This window comes from Pongo abelii, chromosome X (genome assembly GCF_028885655.2).
Source record: "Pongo abelii isolate AG06213 chromosome X, NHGRI_mPonAbe1-v2.0_pri, whole genome shotgun sequence".
Classification (NCBI taxonomy): domain Eukaryota; kingdom Metazoa; phylum Chordata; class Mammalia; order Primates; family Hominidae; genus Pongo; species Pongo abelii.
The window spans coordinates 15,811,932-15,833,432 of record NC_072008.2 but is presented as its reverse complement, the minus strand read 5'-3'; the positions used below and the strand labels follow the sequence as shown (position 1 = coordinate 15,833,432).

The window sequence follows — 21,501 nt, the reverse complement described above, 5'->3', positions numbered from 1 at the left end:
AGGCACCAGCAGACTGGGTGTCTGGCAAGGGCCTACCTTCTGGTTCATAGACAGCCTCCTTGCTGTCTTCACATGGTAGAAGGTACGAGGGAGCTCTCTGGGGTCTCTTTTATATTGGGAACTAATCCTATTCATGAGAACTCTGCCCTCACGATCTAATCACCTCCCCAAAGCCCCACCTCTTAATGCCATCACCTTAGGGGTTAGGATTTCAACACACAAATGTTAGGGGGTCATGAACATTCAGTTTGCTGCAACCACCTATTTCCCCAGCTTTGGCACTGTCCTTCTTTCAGCCCTTGAAACATGGAAAGCTCATTCCTGCCTTAGTCCCTTTCTTCGTGCTCCTCCTCCACAGAAATCAATTACCCCTCATTTGGCTCAGGGCTGGCTCCCATTATCTTTAGGTCTTGGGCTTAATTGTCACCTTGACAAAGTGATCTCTGGCTACTCTCTTATAATACAATCACTTCATATTATAATTTTTAAATCATAGCACTCCGATTTTTCTTTCATGACATTTATTACATAGGTGCAGTTATAATTATATGCATATGGGTCTAATTATCTGCCTTCCTCACTGCTCTGTAAGCCAGCTGGCTTTCGGTCAATACTTGTGGATGGAATAAGATGAGGAGCATCACTGGGAAGATTTGTGCTATGGTGTGAATGTATGCGTCTCCTCAAAATTTAGCCAGGCAGCGGTGGCTTGCACCTGTAATCCCAACACTTTGGCAGGCCAAGGTGGGCAGATCAGTTGAGGTCAGTAGTTTGAGACCAGCCTGGCCAACATGGGGAGACACCATTTCTAGTAAAAATACAAAAAATTAGCTGGGTGTGGTGGCTCATACCTGTAGTCCCAGCTACTTGAGAGGCTGAGGCAGGAGAATCTCTTGAACCCGGGAGGTGGAGGCTGCAGTGAGCTGAAATTGTGCCACTGCACTCCACTCTGGGCAACAGAGCAAGACCCTGTCTCAAAAAATAAAAATAAAAATAAAAAAATAAAACCCAAAAATGCACACGCTGAAATCCTTTTCCCCAAGGTGATGGTATTAAGAGCTGAGGCCACTGGAAGGTGACATAGTCACGAAGGCAGAGCCCTCATGAACGGGATTAATAACCTTATAAAAGAGGCTTGAGAAAGCTTCTGAGCTCCTTCCACCGTGTGAGGATGCAGCAAGAAGGCAAATTCTTTGAAGCAAAGAGAACCCTCATCAGACACTGAATCTACTGGCACCTTGGTTTTTCGGACTTCTGGCCTCCAGAACTGTGAGCAACAAATTTCTGTTGTGTATAAATTGTCCAGTTTGAGGTACTTTGTTACAGCAGCCAAAACAGAATAAGACAGTTCGCTTCTCCTTTTTGCTTTATTTCATTATTTTTCTTTAAGAATCATTCAGGTTTATCTCTTCTTCACCTTGCCCAGAACAGCAGCCTAGTTCAGAACCCTAACCCCCAGACTTCATACAAAGCCTCTTGGTTGCTTTTCCTCTTTTCTAACTCTCCTCTACTCCTGAGTTCTGCCACTCAGCAATTTTCCTAAATAACCACCTTTGTCACATTGCTCCTATGCTAAAGACAGTATATCAAGTTGTAACTTCTATGTTCAATGCCCAGGTTTTCCTATTAGAACCCATCTCACTTATCTAATCTCATTTTCCTCATTCTTCCCAAACTCTGGTGTTCCTATGCTACTTTTCTTGTCATGCTATTCCCCTTAGCATGCTACTCTTCTTACAACTGCCTACCTACATAAGTTTATGTCTACTTTGGGGTTTTTTTTTTTTTTGAGATGGAGTCTCGCTCTGTCACCCAGGCTAGAGTGCAGTGGCACGATCTCGGCTCACTGCAACCTCTGTCTCCTGGGTTCAAGCAATTCTCCTGCGTCAGCCTCCCGAGTAGCTGGGATTATAGGTGCCTATCACCATGCCCGGCTAATTTTTGTGGGTTTTTTTTGTTCTTGTTTGTTTGTTTTTGAGTCTCGCTCTGTCGCTAGGCTGGAGTGCAGTGGCGTGATCTCAGCTCACTGCAACCTCCGACTCCTGGGTTCAAGCGATTCTCCTGCCTCAGCCTCCCGCGTAGCTGGGACTACAGGCACCCACCATAACGCCCAGCTAATTTTTCTGTTTTTTAGTAGAGACGGGATTTCACCATGTCTTCTTCAGTAGCCACGATGGTCTCGATCTCTTGACCTTGTGATCTGCCCGCCTCGGCCTCCCAAAGTGCTAGGATTACAGGTGTGAGCCACCGCACCTGGCCTAATTTTTGGTATTTTTAGTAGAGATGGGGTTTCACCATCTTGGCCAGGCTGGTCTCGAACTCCTGACCTCGTGATCCACCTGCCTTGGCCTCCCGAAGTGCTGGGATTACAGGTATGAGCCACCGCACCCAGCTGTCCATTTTGGTTTTTAAATTTTTTTTTTTTTTTTTTTTTGAGATGGAGTCTCACTCTGTTGCCCAGGCTGGAGAGCAGTGGCGCAATCTCGGCTCACTGCAAGCTCCGCCTCCCGGGTTCATGCCATTCTCCTGCCTCAGCCTCCTGAGTAGCTGGGACTACAGGTGCCTGCCACCACACCCGGCTAAATTTTTGTATTTTTAGTAGAGACATGGTTTCACCTTGTTAGCCAGGATGGTCTCCATCTCCTGACCTCGTGATCCACCCGCCTTGGCCTCCCAAAGTGCTGGGATTACAGGCGTGAGCCACCACACCCGGCTAAAAACTTTTTAAATAAAATTTTTTGTAGAGATAGGGTCTCGCTATGTTGCCCAGGCTGGTCTTGAACTCCTGGGCTCAAGCTATCCTCCTGTCTTGGCCTTCCAAAGTGCTAGGATTACAGGCATGAGCCCCCATGCCTGGCCTTTAGTCCCACTTTGGCTTGTGCTTAGAAGCCCTTCCTTTTCCTTAACACTTATAGAAATCTTTTCCAGTTCAAGTCTTATCTCCCTGATGACATACTCTCCAACCACTCTGAGCTTTGCTTTTTCTGAACACACACTGAATTTGCTTTCACACCATTTAGCATCCAACCATTCCTCAGGTAATCTGTGCTTGCTTTATCTGCCCAAAGGGCCTGTGTCAACTCCAAGTCCATGAGGTCTGTGTCCTCCACTTTTTCTATAGTCTCCTGGGCTTTACTTGGTACAAGGCACAGAAGAGGTACTAAATGCTTATTTTACTGATACAGAAAACCAAACAAATTGATACCAAGGCTCTCTACCCATTACCTCACAACCACCATCTCTCTACCAGGCAAGCTGGTTTACCCTGAACACCTCTTAGGTTCACCTAATCGTATGTATCTGTTATTCGTTTGTTCCTTAAAATTCTACTAGGCTTTCAAGGTCAGTTCAAGCCCCTTCTCTGACACTCCCACCTTAAATAAAGCATCTTTCATCTGTTTTTACTCCTCAACACCTATTCTCTCTGTTCCTGAGCTCCCCAATATGGTAGCACTGTCCCTGTGTGCTAGTCTAAATTGAGATGTACTATATAAATGTACAATACCAGGAACTTCGAAGGCTCAGTACAAAATAAATAATATTAAAATTTCATTTATAATTCTTATATTCATTTCATGTTAAAGTGATAATATTTTAGATATATTTGGTTAAATAAAGCATACTAGTCAAATTAATTTGACCTGTTTACTTGCACTTTTTAAGATGTGGTTATTACAAAATATAGAATTACTCATATTTTTATTTTATTTTATTGTAGAGATGGGGTGTTGCTATGCTGCCCAGGCAGGTCTCAAACTCCCGGCCTCAAGCGATCATCCCACCTTAGCCTCCCAAAGTCCTGGGCTTACGGGCATGAGCCACTGTACCTGGCCTATTAGAAAATATAGAATGACCCATATGGCTCATATTTGTGGCTTATGTTATTTATCTACCAGAAAGCATTGCCTTATGTCCTCATGTGCTTTTTATCTGGTCCCATGCTATGCACTGCCCTTCTATGTGCTACTTCCTCATGTTACTGAAGATATCCGTGTAGGCCTTGGCCTTAATGCAGTGATGGGTGTATACACAAGGACCCTCCATATGACTTGGTTGAGGATGATCGCAGAATCACAAATTGCCTTGTTAGAGCATCATCAGGGCTATAAAAGGAACTTGGATGCCGAGTCCATTAGCCACAGGATACCTGTGCAGTTATCAGCACAGGAGACTAAAGCCCACATTCCCTGGTCAGTTCCAGGGCTATTTGTCAGTCCCAGGCAGCTGAAGATAACCCTGAGGCCATTAATGCAATTCTAAGTGGCTCTTAATCAGCTCATTTTTTCTTAAGGTTATTTGCATGTTAATAAAAGACAATCTAGGGGCATCCTGAGTCTATATTTCAGAATTCTTTGTGAAAACACTGCAAAACAAACTTTTTCTTACTCTCCAGGCTTTATTTGTATTCTTCAAAATTAATTGGAGAAATAATAACTTTCAAACACAGTACAGTTATGATATAGATTACTGCTGTCAAATAGAACTTCCTCTGATGATAGAAATGTCCAGTATATTAAGATCTAGGCATATGTAGCTATAAAAATTTAATGAATTTAAATTTACATGTAAATACCCACATGGGGTTAGTGGCTACATTTTATACACTGCTGGCTTCTTTAGTCCCTATTATCCTAACATGTTTCTCTTTCTTCTACAAGTAGGGAGATCATCAACATTAAGAATCATTGGAATAACAAATCAGTATCATTTCCATTTTACCTGATATTCTTTATATTTCATTCAATTAAGAATTATTAAATGCACTTTCCTATGGTCTACGATTTCATGCCTCAATCTGTTTATGTGACCATTAGACTAAATTTCACCAGATGATACCTAAGGGAAACTGATTTTATTTCCACACTGGATAATAGGTATAGGCTTTTATCTTTATCTTATTATATTACAAGTCTCCAAAGTTAGGACTATCAACAGTTACTGTCTGCTACCTGAGATAACAGCAAACAGCAATCTGAGTTGACAGCCAAAGATTCAAAGATATGATGAGCATAGAGCACAGGGCTGACCTGAAATGCTGCTTTCTGAATTTGCCACAACCTCCTACTTTCATTCACTCCTTATTTTGCTTTGCCTCCTCTTAAAATGGTCAGATTTAAACATCTGAGACAGGCACTGAGCCTATGATGATGATAACAATTGTAGTACCAGAAGTAGCTGCCAACACTGAGTCCTCACTGTGTGACATCACTAGCTAAGGACTTTGCACATGAGAACCAGAAATGAAATTGTAAGCTCCCCAACGGACTGAATGGGTCCCCCCTACCCTGGCCAGGGGGATCCCAAAGAAACCTGAAGAACTAGTTCAGGCCATGAAGGGAAGAGAGGTTGGGCATACCTCATTATATCCTCTCCCTTTAGAGTTTAGGCACAACTGACCAGCATTAACACTCAAATAGAGATCATAAGACTGACATAACAGAATCTCTGAAGAAATAAAATACCCACCTCCAACCTGACCCTGGTATAGCATCACATGACAGACAGCAGGCTCTCAAAGAAATCAAAGTATTTTACCCCAAAATTTATTTATTTATTTTTTGAGAGAGAATTTCGCTCTTGTCGCCCAGGCTGGAGTGCAATGGCGTGATCTCAGCTCACCTGGAACCTCTGCCTCCTGGGTTCAAGTGATTCTTTTGCCTCAGCCTCCTGAGTAGCTGGGATTACAGGTGCGTACCACCACACCTGGCTAATTTTTGTATTTTTAGTAGAGATGGGGTTTCACCATGTTGGCCAGGCTGATCTTGAACTCCTGACCTCAGGTGATCCACCTGCCTCGGCCTCCCAAAGTGCTGGGATTACAGGTGTGAGTTACTGCACCCAGCCTTACCCCAAAATATATTTCTTTGACATATTTTGAAATGGCCCTGCAAAGCCATCCCTTGTGGGAGAAATGTGCATTCTGTAGAGAGCCCCTGTCCCTTTCCAGGTCTTTTCCTGATCCAGGAGAGATCTGACACCTTTTAAGGTCCCATAAGAGATGTTTACCATCTAATCTCTCTGAAGCCTGCTACTGGGAGGCTTCATCTACATAACAAGAACCTTGGCTTCTACAATCCCCCTTATCTTAACTCAAGCATTTCTTTCAGTTGACTTCAACTCTTTAGGCAAAGCTTAACTTTTTCCACCAACTGCCAAACAGAAAATCTTTGAATCCACTTACTTATGACCTGTAAGCCCCTGCTTAGAGGTATCCTACCTTTCCAGGCCAAACCAGGTGTTGACAAAAAGAGTCGAACTCTGTAAAATATTTGAAGAGATTTATTCTGAGCCAAATATGGGTGACTGTGGCCTGTGACACAGCCCACAGGAGGACCTGAGAACATGTGCCCATGGTGCTCAGGGTACAGCTTGTTTTTATACATTTTAGAGAGGCATGAGACATCAATCAAATACATTTAAGAAATGCATTGGTTTGGTCCAGGAAGGCAGGACAGCTCAAAGCTGGGGTGGGGGTTGTGGGGGGCTTCTAGGCTATAGGTAAATTTAAACATTTTCTGGTTGACAATTGGTTGAGTTTGTCTAATGACCTGGGATTGGTAGAAAGGGAATGTTCAGGTTAAGATAAAGATTGTGGAGACCAAAGTTCTTTTGAAGTCTTATAGTGGCTGCCCTTAGAGACAACAGACGAGAAATATTTCCTATTCAGATCTTTGTTAATCTCTTTAGGATAGGGAGGGTCTGGAAAAAAAAGATCTAGCTATGTTAACAGAGATTCTTTACAGATACAAATTTTCCCCCACAGAGAACAGCTTTGCAGGGCTATTTCAAAATATGGCAAAGAAACATGTTTTGGGGTAAAATATTTTGATTTTCTTCTTCATCTTGTAATGTTATGCCGAAGTCAGCTTGGAAAGTAAATCACGATATATAGGGTTAAATAAAACCCATCTGGCGAGAATTTATGATTTGTGGGGCATGACTCCCCAGACCCCTTAGATAGGAATTTGGGCAAGATAAAAAAAAAAAATCAGAGTTTCGTCCTCACAATGTATACCTTACGTGTATTGATTTATGTCTTGCCTGTAACTTCTGTCTCCCTAAACCACGCTGTAACCCAACCACCTTGGGCATGTGTTCTCAGGACCTCTTGAGGCTGTATCATGGGCCACAGTCACTCATATTTGGCTCAGAATGAAACTCTTCAAATATTCTAGAATTTGGCTCTTTTCATTAACACGTTATCTTTTCAAACCCTCAAGAATCTGGGGTCATTATTGGTCACAAGTGTACACTGGCCTTCTGTTGGGGTACTGAGCTGTCAGAAACAATGAGAATTGTCTTTACAATTAAGCAGATGAGGGTCCAGAACACTATAGGACCTGCTCAAAGGCCCAGAGCAGCAAAGACCACAATATTATTCTTGGGGCAAACAGGTTGGAACAGAGTAATATGCTACAAACAAAATCAAATGGTGACTGTCCCCTGTTTTTCCTAGTAACTTAGAAACAAGAACATGTCATCTGTTGTGGGAAATTCACCAAGTAAAGCTGCCCCTCCCGAAGCCACTACTGTTTTTTTTTTTTTTTTTTGTCAGCACTAAAAGCAGCAAACTATCCTGACTACGTACGCATACCGGATTTGGATGTTTAATTTCAACTGTCAAAAAAAAAAAAAAGCAAAACTACTAATATTTTCCAACATAAACCCCAGACCACAAAATGCCAGTGTTCAGAATAAGCCAGTCTCGGTAGGATGTGGCATGTTTGTAGGAAGCCACACCTAGCAACCAGAAATTTATTATGCCTCTGGTCCGTTCATTTGAAAAAGAACACAGTCAATGTTGAAGGAAACAAAATAAACTTACAGTGAAAATATATTTGTGGAGCAGTTTCAAGCCCTTGGATGTAGCTAGATTAGCATTACTAATTTACAAGCATTCCATTCTTACTCAGTCTTTTTATCATGTGCATATGGGGTCAAAGAAAATAAACACAAAAGGGGAGAAACCTAGACCTCAGTGCAGCCCAACATTTGAAAACCCTGTGCCAATGTTTTTTAAATAATGGAAAACATGAAAAATTCCTCCTTAATGATAATACTTAGCCATTTCATCTCTCCATGAACTCAAAGTTATCTGTCCCACAAATACACACATTATCCTTTCCCATCCTCTCAACTGCCCTCTCTAGGGCAGTCACGCAGAGCATGTTTGGCAACGTCTGCAGACAGTTTTGGTTGTTATAGCTTCATGAGGGTGCTACTAGCAACTAGTAGGCAGAGGCCAGGAATGCTGCTAAAGACCCTCCAGGGCACAGGACAACCCCCCACCACACACAATGATCCATCCTCAATGTCCATCATGCCGCAGTGGAGAATCCCTGCCACATCCGGACATGGGCAACGCCTTGTATTTCCAGGAGGGGAACAAGATGAGAGAGGTGTGAGGAAGGCCATTTCCTGCCTCACTCAATCTTCCATCCTTACAGCAGAGCACACACTTGCAAACTGATCCGCTAGAATTAACTCAGTAATTCCTAACTCAGGACAGAACATTCTAGAACGTTGAAGCTAGTAAACTGTTTACAAACATTTACATGCAACTTCCAGAAACTTAAGGTTCCCAGAAATAATTTGTGGTTTGTGGATCAACCTTTGTTTAAAAGAAAAAAAAAAGACAATTGCTACCAAGAAATAATAAACAACAGGTTCCAAAATATTAAAAACCGGGATCTGTCTCTTGTCCAGTTTCTGCATGACATCATTTTAACATGCTAAAATTAGTCAAGAAAATATTCTACATTTACTTTCATGAATCAATAGAGAAACAGTTATTCTCACAGTTCATAAGGCATATAATCCTACACTGGAAAGCCAAAGACAGCATAGCTACAAATGTTTAACATGTGTGATTATTATAAAGACGAGTATTTTTGCTCTTGCACACTTGCTCCCTCTTTTCTTTTTTCTTTTTTTCTAAGAGATGAGATTTCACTCTGTCACTCAGGCTGGAGCCCTTTTTGTTCTCTTTAAGGAAGTGGTGTACTCACAGGCTCGGTTCCGGGTTTTGTAAGTACAAGTATAGAGGCTGCAGGGCCTCGCTGGCATGAATCTCGGAATCTGGAACTTTCTCCACAGCAATTTGCCTGGAAAGGCTTGAAGAATGACCCTCAGGCTGTTCATCACCACCATCTTTAGCTTGAAATCTTGATCAATTCCCAGTTAAGTTGCAGGAACTTAATATTATCTAGAGGGATGAGGGCAGAGGAGGGAAAGCTGTAAACAACAGAAACTTAAGATGATGGAGAAACCTCTAAGTAGGACAATATTCAGACTAGCAGTACACACCCTGAGGAGAAGGGAGGGAAGGCAGATGAGAGTCAACGGTTTATCCACTCTTGTTCCTCAAACTCATTGGTCCCCTCAGTGGAGGGCAGGGAGGGTCCTCAGGACTGACTCACATGCTTTGCCTTTCCCTCGGGGTTGGCAAATATTAGAAATCCAGAGAAAAGCTTCTCTTTATCCACAAGAATGAAAAACTGTTTACAGTACAGTTTCTTAAAATAAAAAAAAACATTGCTCCAGGAAATCCCAATTAATTATCCAGCAGGGTATTTACATGTACGAAGAACCCCAACATTAAAGCTCCCTCCAGGCTGTCTGACTAAAAACAAACATCTGCATCTAGATTGCATACAAAACAACAAAACAAAACAAAAATAAAAACAAAAACAAAACAAAAAACCCAGGATACATCCCGCCAAAATAGTCATGGGCAGTTTTGAAATCTGAGCTTAAATATAATCTATGATTCTTTGCCAATTTTAGGTGTAACACAATGGCCCTTGAACATGGGAAAACAGACAAAGTTAATCCTGAATTCTCTCTCTACCTTTCACATGGTCACAGTCAAAGTCTCAGAAGATGAAGATGATGCTTTCCAAGGTATTCACTATGGTGTTCTGAAATTATGGTAATATTAACTTTGAACACTTTCCCCACCACAATACTGCTTCATCCATTTTCCCTGAAAACTATCCCTATTCCATTCTGAAATTCTGAAAAAAAAAAAAAAAAAAAAAAAAAAAAATCAGTTCTTCTTGGTTACACATTCATTCCAGTACAGATTTAGAAGTGTTTAGTCTGAGTACTTGAGACACATTCAAACAGATGTTCAGGACATCATTTGTGCAACCATGACTGTGGTGTGGCTGCAAGGCCATGTGCTGTGGGCCTGCTAAGATCTCGGCCTCACATCCATTTGCATTCCTGCCTGCTCACCAGCTACGTGGGCTTCAGGTCTTCCAACTCCTTTCTTTCCCTCCGGCCTGTGCAGAGGCTCTTTTTTGTATTTTTCATAGAGATAGGGTTTCACCATGTTGGCCAGGCTGGTCTTGAACTCCTGATCTCAAGTGATCCTCCCACCTCAAGCCTCCCAAAGTGCTGGGATTACAGGTGTGAGCCACTGTGCCCAACCATCCCTGGCTAACTTTATTTTTTTTAGAGATGGGGGTTGGGGGGATTCTCACTATATTACCTGGGCTGGTCTCGAACTCCTGGACTCAAGCAATCCTCCTGCTTAATGGCCTCGCAAAGTGCTGGGATTACAGGTGTGAGCCACTGCATCTGGCCTGCTTATAGTTTTATCTGTGTGTTTGTGTATACACATTTTTGAACGGAGCATGTATGTCAAAATGCACCTTATTTAAGAGATGCAAATGTTTGACCCAGGATATCAAACATGGCCTGGTAATCAACTTTCAAGGGATTATCTTGATGGTGCCTTGAGCTAAATAATAGTGATATAGGAGTTAAGAAGAAATTACTTAGGCAGATAGTGAGGGTATGGGAGTCCTCAGTAAGGTTTTCCTTTTAATAAAAAGCAGCCCCCAAATCATTTTCTTTTCTAACAAAGAGCAGCCTGTAAAATTGAGCTGCAGACATAGACAAGCAAGCTGGAAGCTTGCACAGGCGAATGCTGGCAGTTGTGCCAATAGAAAAATACTACTTAGGACTAGGCATATTCAAAATGGCGGCTCAATCTTCCCTTTGCCAGCCAAGTGTACAGTAAGGAGCAGACAAGATGGCACTGGCCAAGTAGAAAGCCCCTTTGCAAAATAAGATTAGGGTGGGGCGACCAGCCTTCCCGCGTGCTATGGAAATGTCACACCTGGTCGAACCGAACCAATCTGTGGCCCCTATGTAAATCAGACACCGCCTCCTCAAGCCTGCCTATAAAATCTGCTGCAGTCCGCCACTTGTCCCATTTTTGGATGCCTCTCTCACAAGAGAGAGAACTGCTCTCCTCTCTCCTTTCTTCTGCCTATTAAACTTTCCTCTCCTGAACTCCATGTGTGTGTCTGTGTCGTTAATCTTCTCCGTGTGAGACACCAAACCCAGGGTATTTACCCCAGAAAACGAAGCCATGTCATTAGCACTCTGTTTTCAAATAACTTCCTTAACTGAATTAACTGAGCAGACTTAAAGAACAATAGGCCATTGGCAACTTCAATTTAGAATCTCACTCTGCTCTGTTTTTCCTAACAAAGAAAAACTTTATTACGGCAAACTTCAATTTTATACAAGTATAGTGAGAACACTATAACAAAACCACCCACGTACCCAATATTCCATTTCAACAATTGTCTGTTCATGGCCAGTCAAGTTTTATTTATACTTCTTCTACCCGCCCCCGCCATTTTTCCTCCCCAGCTTATTTTGAAGCAAATTCCCAGACATCGTATCAACTTATCCCTCATTGTATTTTTGAAATCAAAGGACACTTTGATCTCACCTCCTCAAACAATCAGCAGCAAGCCTAGCCACCTCCACCCATTCCCCTAAACCGCCTTTGAAAATCCCGTAACCTATGAGCTTTGGAGGAGATTATTTCAGTACTAACTCCATCTCCCACATGGTGTGGCCAGCCTCGTGTCTACTTAAACTCTTTCTTTACTACAATGCTGAAACCGCCTTTGCAAAATTATAACTGAGGAAATTATGACAGTGAATAAAATCAGACCTAATCAACTCCATGTTGCTTCTAACCTTTAGGCTGTCCTTGTTCATTCCTGGACGTACGCTGAACTAACTTTGGGAAAGAATTCAGTTCATGGTGTGACTCTGAAACAAAATTGATAGCAGCCCTTTCCCAAAAAGACCCCCTTCTTGCGTGGGGACAAGTCTAACTTTGCAGGACTAACAACTTAGCTAGTGGTTAGAAATTACAGTTTAGGGGTTGTGCAGCCTCTGGCTCCAAGAGTCTGAACTTCCCCAAATTGCTCCTTGGGATAACATCACTATTGTAAAACCTAAGATCAGTGCTTGAGGTATTTTGCAGACCCTGTACTCGATGGATCAGCTGACACCACCCAGACCCGTAATCTGGCTCAATCAGTTCTGCCATCCCACCCAAGAACAAAAGACAGAAAGAAAACTTCACTTCAACCCCCTATAATTCCATCTCCAACCTGAGCAATCAGCACTCCCCACTTCTCAAGCCCTTACCCGTGAAATTATCTTTAAAAACTCTGATCCCTGGATGCTCGGGGAGACTGATTTGAGTAATAAAAAAACTCTGGTCTCCCACACAGTCGGCTCTATGTGAATTACTCTTTCTCCACTGCAATTCCCCTGTCTTGGTAAATCGATTCTGTCCAGGCAGCGGGCAAGGTGAACCCATTGGGCGGTTACAATGCCCCGTGGTCTTTCTTTGTGCAGCAGGCAGGAAGAATCCCTTGAGTGGTTACAGTAATATGAACTGAAATGGTTAAGATTAATGCTTAAAGTACACCCTTAAATTTATGCAAGAATCTAGAATCCAAGGAGCAGGAAAAATAGTTGCTCAGTTACACTATACAAGAAGTTCAGCCGGGTGTGGTGGCTCACACCTGTAATTCCAGCACTTTGGGAGGCTGAGGCGGGTGGATCATGAGGTCAGGAGATCGAGACCATCCTGGCCAACATGGTGAAACCCCATCTCTACTAAAAATACAAAAAATTAGCCGGGCATGGTGGCGTGCACCTGTAGTCCCAGCTACTCAGGAGGCTGAGGCAGGAGAATCGCTTGAACCCGGGAGGTGTAGGCTGCAGTGAGCCGAGATCATGCCACTGCACTCCAGCCTGGGTGACAGAGCAAGACTCCGTCTCAAAAAAACAAAAAAACAAGAAGTTGACGCTTTCTGTGGCTTCAAATGGTGCAAGCTATGAAAGCTCTCTGAAAAAGCTTCTAAGTGTTATATAAATACAAGTTATTATTACTCAAATTGATTTTGTTAAAATGCTACCCATCGTATACATGCAAAAAGCTAAGAAAATAGTCATTTTGGATGACTTTTAGTATCATTTTTTTGTTTTCTTTTAAAGCCAATAAATATCCCCAAACAAACAATTACAACTAATCAGGATTCCCTCTGATAAAACCGATTTGACATTAAAATGAAATTTCAAAATCTTCTAAAAGATATGGGGAGAGCTTGCCTTAACTGTTCTTCCTTTCCATTGGTTTCCAGTCCTGAATGGAAGCAACAGTGAGTGATTATCTCATGTCGAGCACTGTGCTTGTGTAAAGATGAAAAGATCATGCTCTTTCCCCACTCCCACAAGCTTGCAATCTACAAAGAAAAACTATTTAAACAAATACTTCTTTTTTTGTTACCTTTTTAAAAATTGTGATAAAACATATATAATAGTTATTATTTTAACCAGCTGCAAATGTACAAATTCAGTGGCATTAAATACATTCATAATGTTGTGCAACCATCACCACCATCTGCACCCAAAAATTTTCATCATCCCCAACATTAACTATGTATTCACCAAACAAGAACTCCTCCTCTATCCCTTAGCCCCTGGCAATCTGTCTTTTACTTTATGTCTCTGTGTATTTATTTGCCTATTCTAGGTACCCCACGTAAGTGGGATCGTACAGTATTTGTCCTTCTGTGACTGGCTTATTTTACTTAGTATAATTAAATAGATGTTTCTTTTCTTTTCTTTTCTTTCTTTTTTTTTTTTTTTTGAGACAGAATCTCGCTCTGTCACCCAGGCTGGAGTGCAGTGGCGCGATCTCGGCTCACTGCAACCTCCGCCTCCCAGCTTCAGGCTATTCTCCTGCCTCAGCCTCCAGAGTAGCTGGGAATACAGGCGCCCGCCACCATGCCCGGCTAATTTCTGTATTTTTAGTAGAGACGGGGTTTCACCATGTTGGCCAGGCTGGTCTCGAACTCCTGACCTCAGGTGATCTGCCCACCTTGGCCCCCCAAAGTGCTGGGATTACAGGCGTGAGCCACTGTGCCTGGCCATAAACAGAAATTTCTTAAATCAAAGTTGGACACGATGACAGCCTTGATTTAGTGCAATGAGAATATATGGTGCAGGGGCCGTAAGTTTCAGGAAAGGGTGGCATCTGAAAAATGTATCATAGGAGAGAGACAATTTAACAGGGAGGCAAAGGCAGAGGGATGGACAGGGGAACCTTCCGCGAAGATGAGGAGGTGGCAGGGGATGATTAGGCCCCAATGCCGAAGAGAACAATTGGAGTCAAAATGGGCAGAACCTTAGGTTTACTCAATAAACAATTCCAGTGTCAGGGGGATGTGGGCAAACAAGTGGAAAAGGCCTCCTTTCTTGCTCACAATCGAGTTAGAATGAGACATAGTAATTTTTGGGAAGATGATGGCAAGTACAATGCAAAGTCAACAGAAAGGATGTGTGGGCTCTGCCTTCAAAGGGAAGGTTGTGATAAGACAAGGCCAAGGGCATGGCCACCAGCCAGGAGAACTGTATAAACAGATGAGTGAACACACATGAGGCCAAGGGACAGGGCCTGCACAAGAGGCTGTTGGTGGGGGGTGGGTCTGAGGCCTGTTAGCATGGCACTCAGAGACATCTGGGAAATGACCCTTGACTCTGCTCCACAGGGAGCCATCCGGAAAGCACTGAGGCATGGCAGGCTGGGGCTGACGGCCAGGGCCATGGTCATGCCTTGAGGACTGCCCTGCATTCTGCAATCATACTGTCTGCACAACACCAAGGCTGGAGGCCAATGACGCCTGGCCCAGAGGAAGTTTCTCCTGTACATCCAGACTGACTCTCTAGGGTTAGGGGCAGGAGGGCTCCAGAGGGCCTGACTTCACCCTCACCTTCACCCTCTCGGTCATTCTCCTTCATACTCAGTGGTAGATCGCTTGTAGTGGTCCAAAAGTCTGAACCTCTATCTGTGCCCCAGAATGGTGCTGATCTCACTGCAGGGGACCCTGACTCTGAAGATTTTTTTTCCTTTAGACAAAACAAAAACAAAAACAAAAACCCACAAACCTCAAACCTGTTTTTCTGAAAGAAAGCCAAGAGTATTTCTGAACTTCCCATCATTCCAAGTCTGCTATTAATATTTGTCAATACACTGGCCAAGCAGATGCCCAGGGGATGCAGCAGGAGGTGGGGCTAGATGAGGATTTGAGATTAATTTGGGGAATATGAACTTCCAAGAGACTGGAAGCCTTTTGGATATTATTCCACGGGTAGAGGAGAAAGCAGTGATGGTTTCTGATGACTCTGACAATGGAGTACGGGATGGATGGCAGTGAGTGGAGGCAGGAAAGTCAGTGAGGAGGTGATTTCTTTAACCATCCTTCATTCAATCTATCACTCTTTTATTCTTTTTGTCATTAAGATATCAATTGAACATCTATTAAGTATGAAACATGGTTCTAGGTTCATTGGGGAACAGAACGAAGCCCTTACCCTTGTGGAGCTCACATTTTAGTAGGGGACACAGGTAATAAACAACAAATGTAATAAACAAGTCAGTTGTAGAGACAATTTGAATATGTCCAGTAAAAAGTGGAGCAGGGTAAGATGAATTTGGAGTGCCACTTGAGAGAGGGTGTTATATTTTTAAATATATTGCTCACAAGAGGCCTCGTTGAGAAGATAAAATTTGAGCAAAGGATTGGAGGAGGTAGGGAATTAGTTACATGGCTATCTAAAGGAAGGGCATTTCAGGCGTGGGGAACTGCCTGGGCAAAGATCCTGAAGTGGGCATATGTCTGGCATATTCAAGGGATAGTAAGGAGGCCAATATGGCAGGAGTAGAGTGAACCAGGAGGAAGGCAGTAGGAGATGAGGTTCACAGGTAATGGATGACAGATCAAGACTTCTGGGCTACTGCAAGGGTTCTTTCTCTAAGTTAGGGTTTCTCAGTCTTGGCACTGTTGACATTTTTGATCAGATGACTCTTGGTTGTAGGGGAATGCCGTGTGCATTGTAGGGTGTTTAGGAGCATCGGTATTGGCTAGCATCCAATAGAGTTGTTACAACAAAAAATATCTACAGGTATTGCCAGATGTCCCCTGGGGGAGGGGAATAGGGTTACCACAGGTTGAAAATCACTGCTCTAAGTAAAAAGGGGAGACAATGGAGGTTTCCGAGCAGAGCAGTAACATTTTACATTTACATACAGTAATTTACATTTTTGAAAGATCACTCAGGCTGGGTGTGTTGCCTCATGCGTGTAATTCCAGCACTTCAGGAGGCCGAGGCAGGAGGAGAGGATCACTGGAGGTCAGGAGTTCGTGACCAGTCTGGCCAACATGGTGAAACCACGACTCTACTAAAAATACAAAAATTAGCCAGGTATGGTGGTGCACGTCTGTAATCCCAGCTACTCGGGAGGCTGAGGCAGGAGAATCACTTGAACCCAGGAGGTGGAGGTTGTAGTGAGCTGAGATTGCGCCACTGCACTCCAGCCTGGCATCAGAGTGACAGAGCGAGACTCCGTCTCAAAAAAAAACCCAAAAAACAGAAAAACATCACAACATGGCCTGTTGAAAATTGCCTTGGGGAGTGGAGACAGGGAGGAACAGGAAAGAAGCAGGAAGCAGGAAAGAAGTAGGAAAACCCTTTAGGGATAATCCAAGGCTTGAACTAATCCAGAGATGTCACAGTGGAGGTGGTAAGAAGTGGTTGAATTTTGATATATCTTGAATATACAGCCCATAAGATGTGAAAGAAAGGAGTTAAGGATTACTGGAAGATTCTTGGTCTACACAACTGGAAAGGTAAAGTTACCATAAACTGAGATAGGGGAGACAGTGGGAGAAACAGGTTTTGGGTGGGAAATAAGTAGCTCAGGTTGAAGCATGTGGAGTTTGAAGTGAAACTCCAATAATCCGAGTGAGAGAATATGAAGCACTGAACTGGGCAGTGACAGTACAGTTGGACAGGGTACTTGGTATTCAAAGATAGCCATTGTGATTTTTAAAATGTAGGGTCTGTCACTCAGTTAAACGAGAATAAAAGGAAGTGGAAGAAGACCTCATTTAATGGCTGGAGTAATGCTGGCAGTAAGACGAGGATGAATCCCTGTACAGAAAAATAGAATTTGTCAGGCCGGGCACAGTGGCTCACATCTGTAATCCCAGCACTTTGGGAGGCCGAAGCGGGTGGATCAAGAGGTCAGGAATTCCAGACCAGCCTGGCCAAGATGGTGAAACCTCGTCTCTACTAAAAATACAAAAGTTAGCCGGGCGTGGTGGCGGGCGCCTGTACTCGGAAGGCTGAGGCAGAGAATTGCTTGAACTTAGGAGACGGAGGTTGCAGTGAGCTGAGATCATGCCACTGCACTCCAGCCTGGGTGACACAGTGAGACTCTGTCTCAAAAAAAAAAAACAAAAAAAAAACAAAAAAAAAAAACCCCCACAAACCTGTCATGAGAAACAGGGAAGGGAAAGATGATGGCAGGTCATACCTCTAATCAAATGGGATTTTTTTTTTTTTTTTTTTTTTTTTGAGACAGGGTCTCCGGGTCAGGTGCGGAGGCTCACGCCTGTAATCCCAGCACTTTAGGAGGCCGAGGAGGATGGATCACTTGATGGCAGGAGTCCCAGACCAGCCTGGCCAACACAGCAAAACCCCATCTCCACTAAAAGTACAAAAATTAGCCGTGCGTGGTGGTGCGAGCCTATAAGCCCAGCTACTCGGGAGGCTTAGGCAGGAGAATCACTTGAACCCAGGAGGTGGAGGTTGCAGTGAGCCGAGATTGTGCCGCTGCACGCCAGCCTAGGTGACAGGGCGAGACTCCGTCTCAAAAAAAAAGAAAGAAAAACAGAGAACGAGATGGGGTCTCTGTCACCCACGCTGGAGTGCAGTGGCACGATCTTGGCTCACTGTACCCTCCGCCTCCCACGCTCAAGTGATCATCCCACCTCAGCCTCCCAAGTAGCTGGGACCACAGGCGTACCACCACGTCCAGCTAATTTTTGTATTTTTGGTAGAGACGGGGTTTCGCCATGTTGTCCAGGCTGGTCTTGAACTCCTGGCCTCAAACGATCCACCCACCTCAGCCTCCCCAAGTGCTGGGATTACAGGCGTACAGGTGTGAGCCATGGCGCCCAGCCCTCTAATCATATTGGATTTAAGGTGTCAATGGGATAGCTGAGAGGAAAGGTCTAGGAGAGAGTTGGCAACACAGCTCTGGTGCTCAGGAGCAGTCAGGAAGCTACAGATAGATAGAGAATCCCCTCCTCCCAGCAGTTACAGGTATATCAAGGGAGACTCACAAAAAGGAGCCATGAAGGATGCTGAGACTGAGAACGAACAGTCAAAGGCAATCAAGGAAGGAACAGAGCTTGGAAGATCCAGGTGAGGAGGTTCCAGGAAAATCCAAGTAAACAGAAATTCAATTTAGCTAATGCTAGATTGCAATACCTATAACAACACATGAGGTTATTTTTGTTCAGGCCTAAGGTCTATCCTCTCTGTTAAATTAAAAGTTATAGTTTATTAAGAGTTGGTTATTTAAACTTACTCACTGCATTCATAAAACCCAAGTCTGTGAAACCAAAAATAATGTTTAACCATCAAACATAGCACGTATCAACTAATACCATACATTACTGTATTTCAGGGAGAATCTGTCCATACATAAGTTTGCCCATAAAGATGGGTCCCTGGGCTCGATGGACTACAGGGGAGCTTTCTGTGTTATATGCTCTTTGCCATCACTGATGATTTATGTATATCCTTGGATTTTGCTAACCTGCCCCTTAGCTGTTTTCCAGACTTAGAAATGTGTGGAAACAAAGATTTTGAAAGCCCTCAATGAATCATTCATAAATCTTGTATTTATTAAATGACAAGTAGCTTGAACTCTGCCTGATTAAGCCATTCATATGTAGGCAAAACAGACAGAAAAAAAAGAATGTACTCTGACTAAAGGTTACAATTACATTGGAAAAAAATTCCTTCATTTTCAACAGATGGACCCTTCCTTTGATCACCACCTGATTTCAAAAGGCAATGAGCCTTTTTGCAATTCCCTGAAATCTAATTCAGAGATTATGTTGCGATATCTTGACTGAGAAAGCTCAGGTTCCCCCTCTCACCCACTTCTTCCCTGGGAGCATGATCCCAATGTGTGGTAGCCAAAGGTTTCAAAATATATTTCTAATAACTGCTCTTTGTGCTGCAATTAATTGCCCAGTGCCACCAATGAGATGAAATGCATTTTCCCCTTTCCGTCAAATTTCCCAAATATTCATATTCATTCATTCACTCACAATTCACTCAACATTTACTGCGTTCCAATTGTGAGTGGTTGCAGCTTTTTGCCTGGCTCCAGGGAGAAGAGGGCAGGTGGGTACAGGCACAGAGAACGGTGCCCTTGCTGCTTTTGGCATTTCAGTGAATTCCAACCCTGATGCTGAGGTTAAAAAAAAAAAAATACCTGAGTAAAAAATATTCCTAGAAAGCTTTACGGTTTTCCACTTCCAACATACCCAAGAAGAGTGGCCACTCCTGAGAGACGTGCAGGGACAATTCAAGGGTATGCTCTGGGGCAGCTTCTCTCACCACAGAAATAGCACTACTTGTCTCCATACTCTAGCAAGACTTTTAAACAGCAGAGTGATGGCCTGATTATCAGTAAAGGAAGAATGGGAAGCAGAAAGCAACGCGGTTTTCAGTGGCTAGGAGAGAACAAGTTCTTTTCAAACTAAGTTGTACACATCAACTCCCCTTATCTCTCAAACCTTCCCAGTGAAAATACACAGGAGGGAAGGGCACTGACATCAATATTAACCAATTGCCACAAGCCTCGGGGCAGAAGCATTTAACATTGAATGCCACAAGAATCACGAAAACCAACAAGGTATTTGGAAGTTCCTCTCCTTCAGCTTTAGGGCTGAGCACAAAACAAAAAGGCCAGAAGAAAGAACTGCAGGGTGAAGAAGGCTCAGATTTGCCCGCATGGCACAGTTGTGATGCTGATACCCTGTCTTGGGGGTGAGTGGCTGTTGAGTCTCTCCACAGCCCCTAGCATAGTGGGCGGTGCGGATACAATGTAGATCTGAGGGAGTTCCAGTTTACTGAGCCTCCGTTTCTGGAACCACAACCTCAGATTTGTCGCCCTTATCCCCGTCTCTAGCTATTTCACAGTAGGCTGGACTTTCTGGAGTTATTTGGATTCAACCAACCTTGGCAACCCTACCTACCAAGGAACTGCCCTCCCGCGCCCCCACCCCCTTTTCTCTGGAACAGCTGTTATCGCGTCCTGTGCAAAGAACCTTAAAGGATGACAGCCGTTTGGTAACTCCCATAGTGGAGGAAGAGGGCTGGGGTAGGGGAGTTCGGCAGCCCCTTAGGCCCCACTCAGTACTCCGGGGCACCCTGCCGGGACCCAGACAATACTCGCAGGATCAACAGCTCTCTTAGCTCCGGAACCCGGTGCGCCAGAGCGGGGAGTCGTGGGAAGAATCACGGCCCTGTCTGGATCGGCCTGTCCCTTGTCGCCCCCCACTCCTCTCGGCCACCCATCCTTACCTGAGCGTCTCTCCAGATCACGAACCTAGCCGCTCGCTCGCCTACGGGGATCCGCAGCCTGCACGTCCGGCCATCGAAGCTACGCCCCCTCGTGCCCTGTTACGCCCCACATACCAGGGCCACGCCCCTCAAGCGAGGCCACGCCCCCACCTGGCAGATCCACGCCCCACTACGTCTGTACTTATTGCCCTGGTCACGCCCAACCAAACTGTGCCAGTCTCTGCCCTCCACCCTGGCCACACCCCTTTAGCTACAGCCACGCCCCTCTCGCCCGGGCCACGCCCCCATTCACCCCTGCTCCCTCCTAGCCCCGCCTCTGCGCTCCTCCTGGGCTCTTCCCTCTAGCCTGGGCCACGCCTCTGAGCCCTGCTCTGGCCCCGCCCCCGCCCCCCACCTCCCCGCTCCCGCGCCGGACCAATCCTCCCTCCTCCTGCTTGCCGCTGGCCGCATTTGTGGATTGAAACTAGACCTGGGGCTTCAGAGCCTTATCTAAAAAGTGACTTTCCCTCGGTTCCTCCCATCTCCAAACACTAAGACTTTATGTGCTGGGAACAGGTGACTCAGTAGGGAAACAAACACTGAACGTGTCCTTTCCCGCTAGTTTTCATGTCCAATTTACCCGAGTTTCTTTGAGCCAGTTTTTATGTCCTCTGAACTCGAACTGTGGACCCGTGCTCCTTCCAGCTCAATTTTCATATCCTCTAAAACAGAACCGTGGATGTG

General features: G+C 44.3%; 1 protein-coding gene across 7 annotated transcripts in view; it reads right to left on the bottom strand.

Annotated features, from left to right (window-relative positions):
• Positions 1-21,501, bottom strand: part of CA5B (carbonic anhydrase 5B) — a 110,117-nt gene that overhangs the window by 26,118 nt on the left and 62,498 nt on the right. For 2 of the 7 annotated variants that reach the window (XM_054544353.2, XM_054544355.2), the window contains one exon: positions 9,009-9,205. In XM_054544353.2, the coding sequence (XP_054400328.1) occupies positions 9,009-9,150 (142 nt within the window). In that variant the 5' untranslated portion in view covers positions 9,151-9,205. Of the gene's footprint in view, positions 1-9,008; positions 9,206-9,306; positions 9,465-13,437; positions 13,585-20,778; positions 20,888-21,501 lie in introns of those variants that run through there. The other 5 variants (XM_054544357.2, XM_063721193.1, XM_063721195.1 and 2 more) reach the window with 5 other exon arrangements.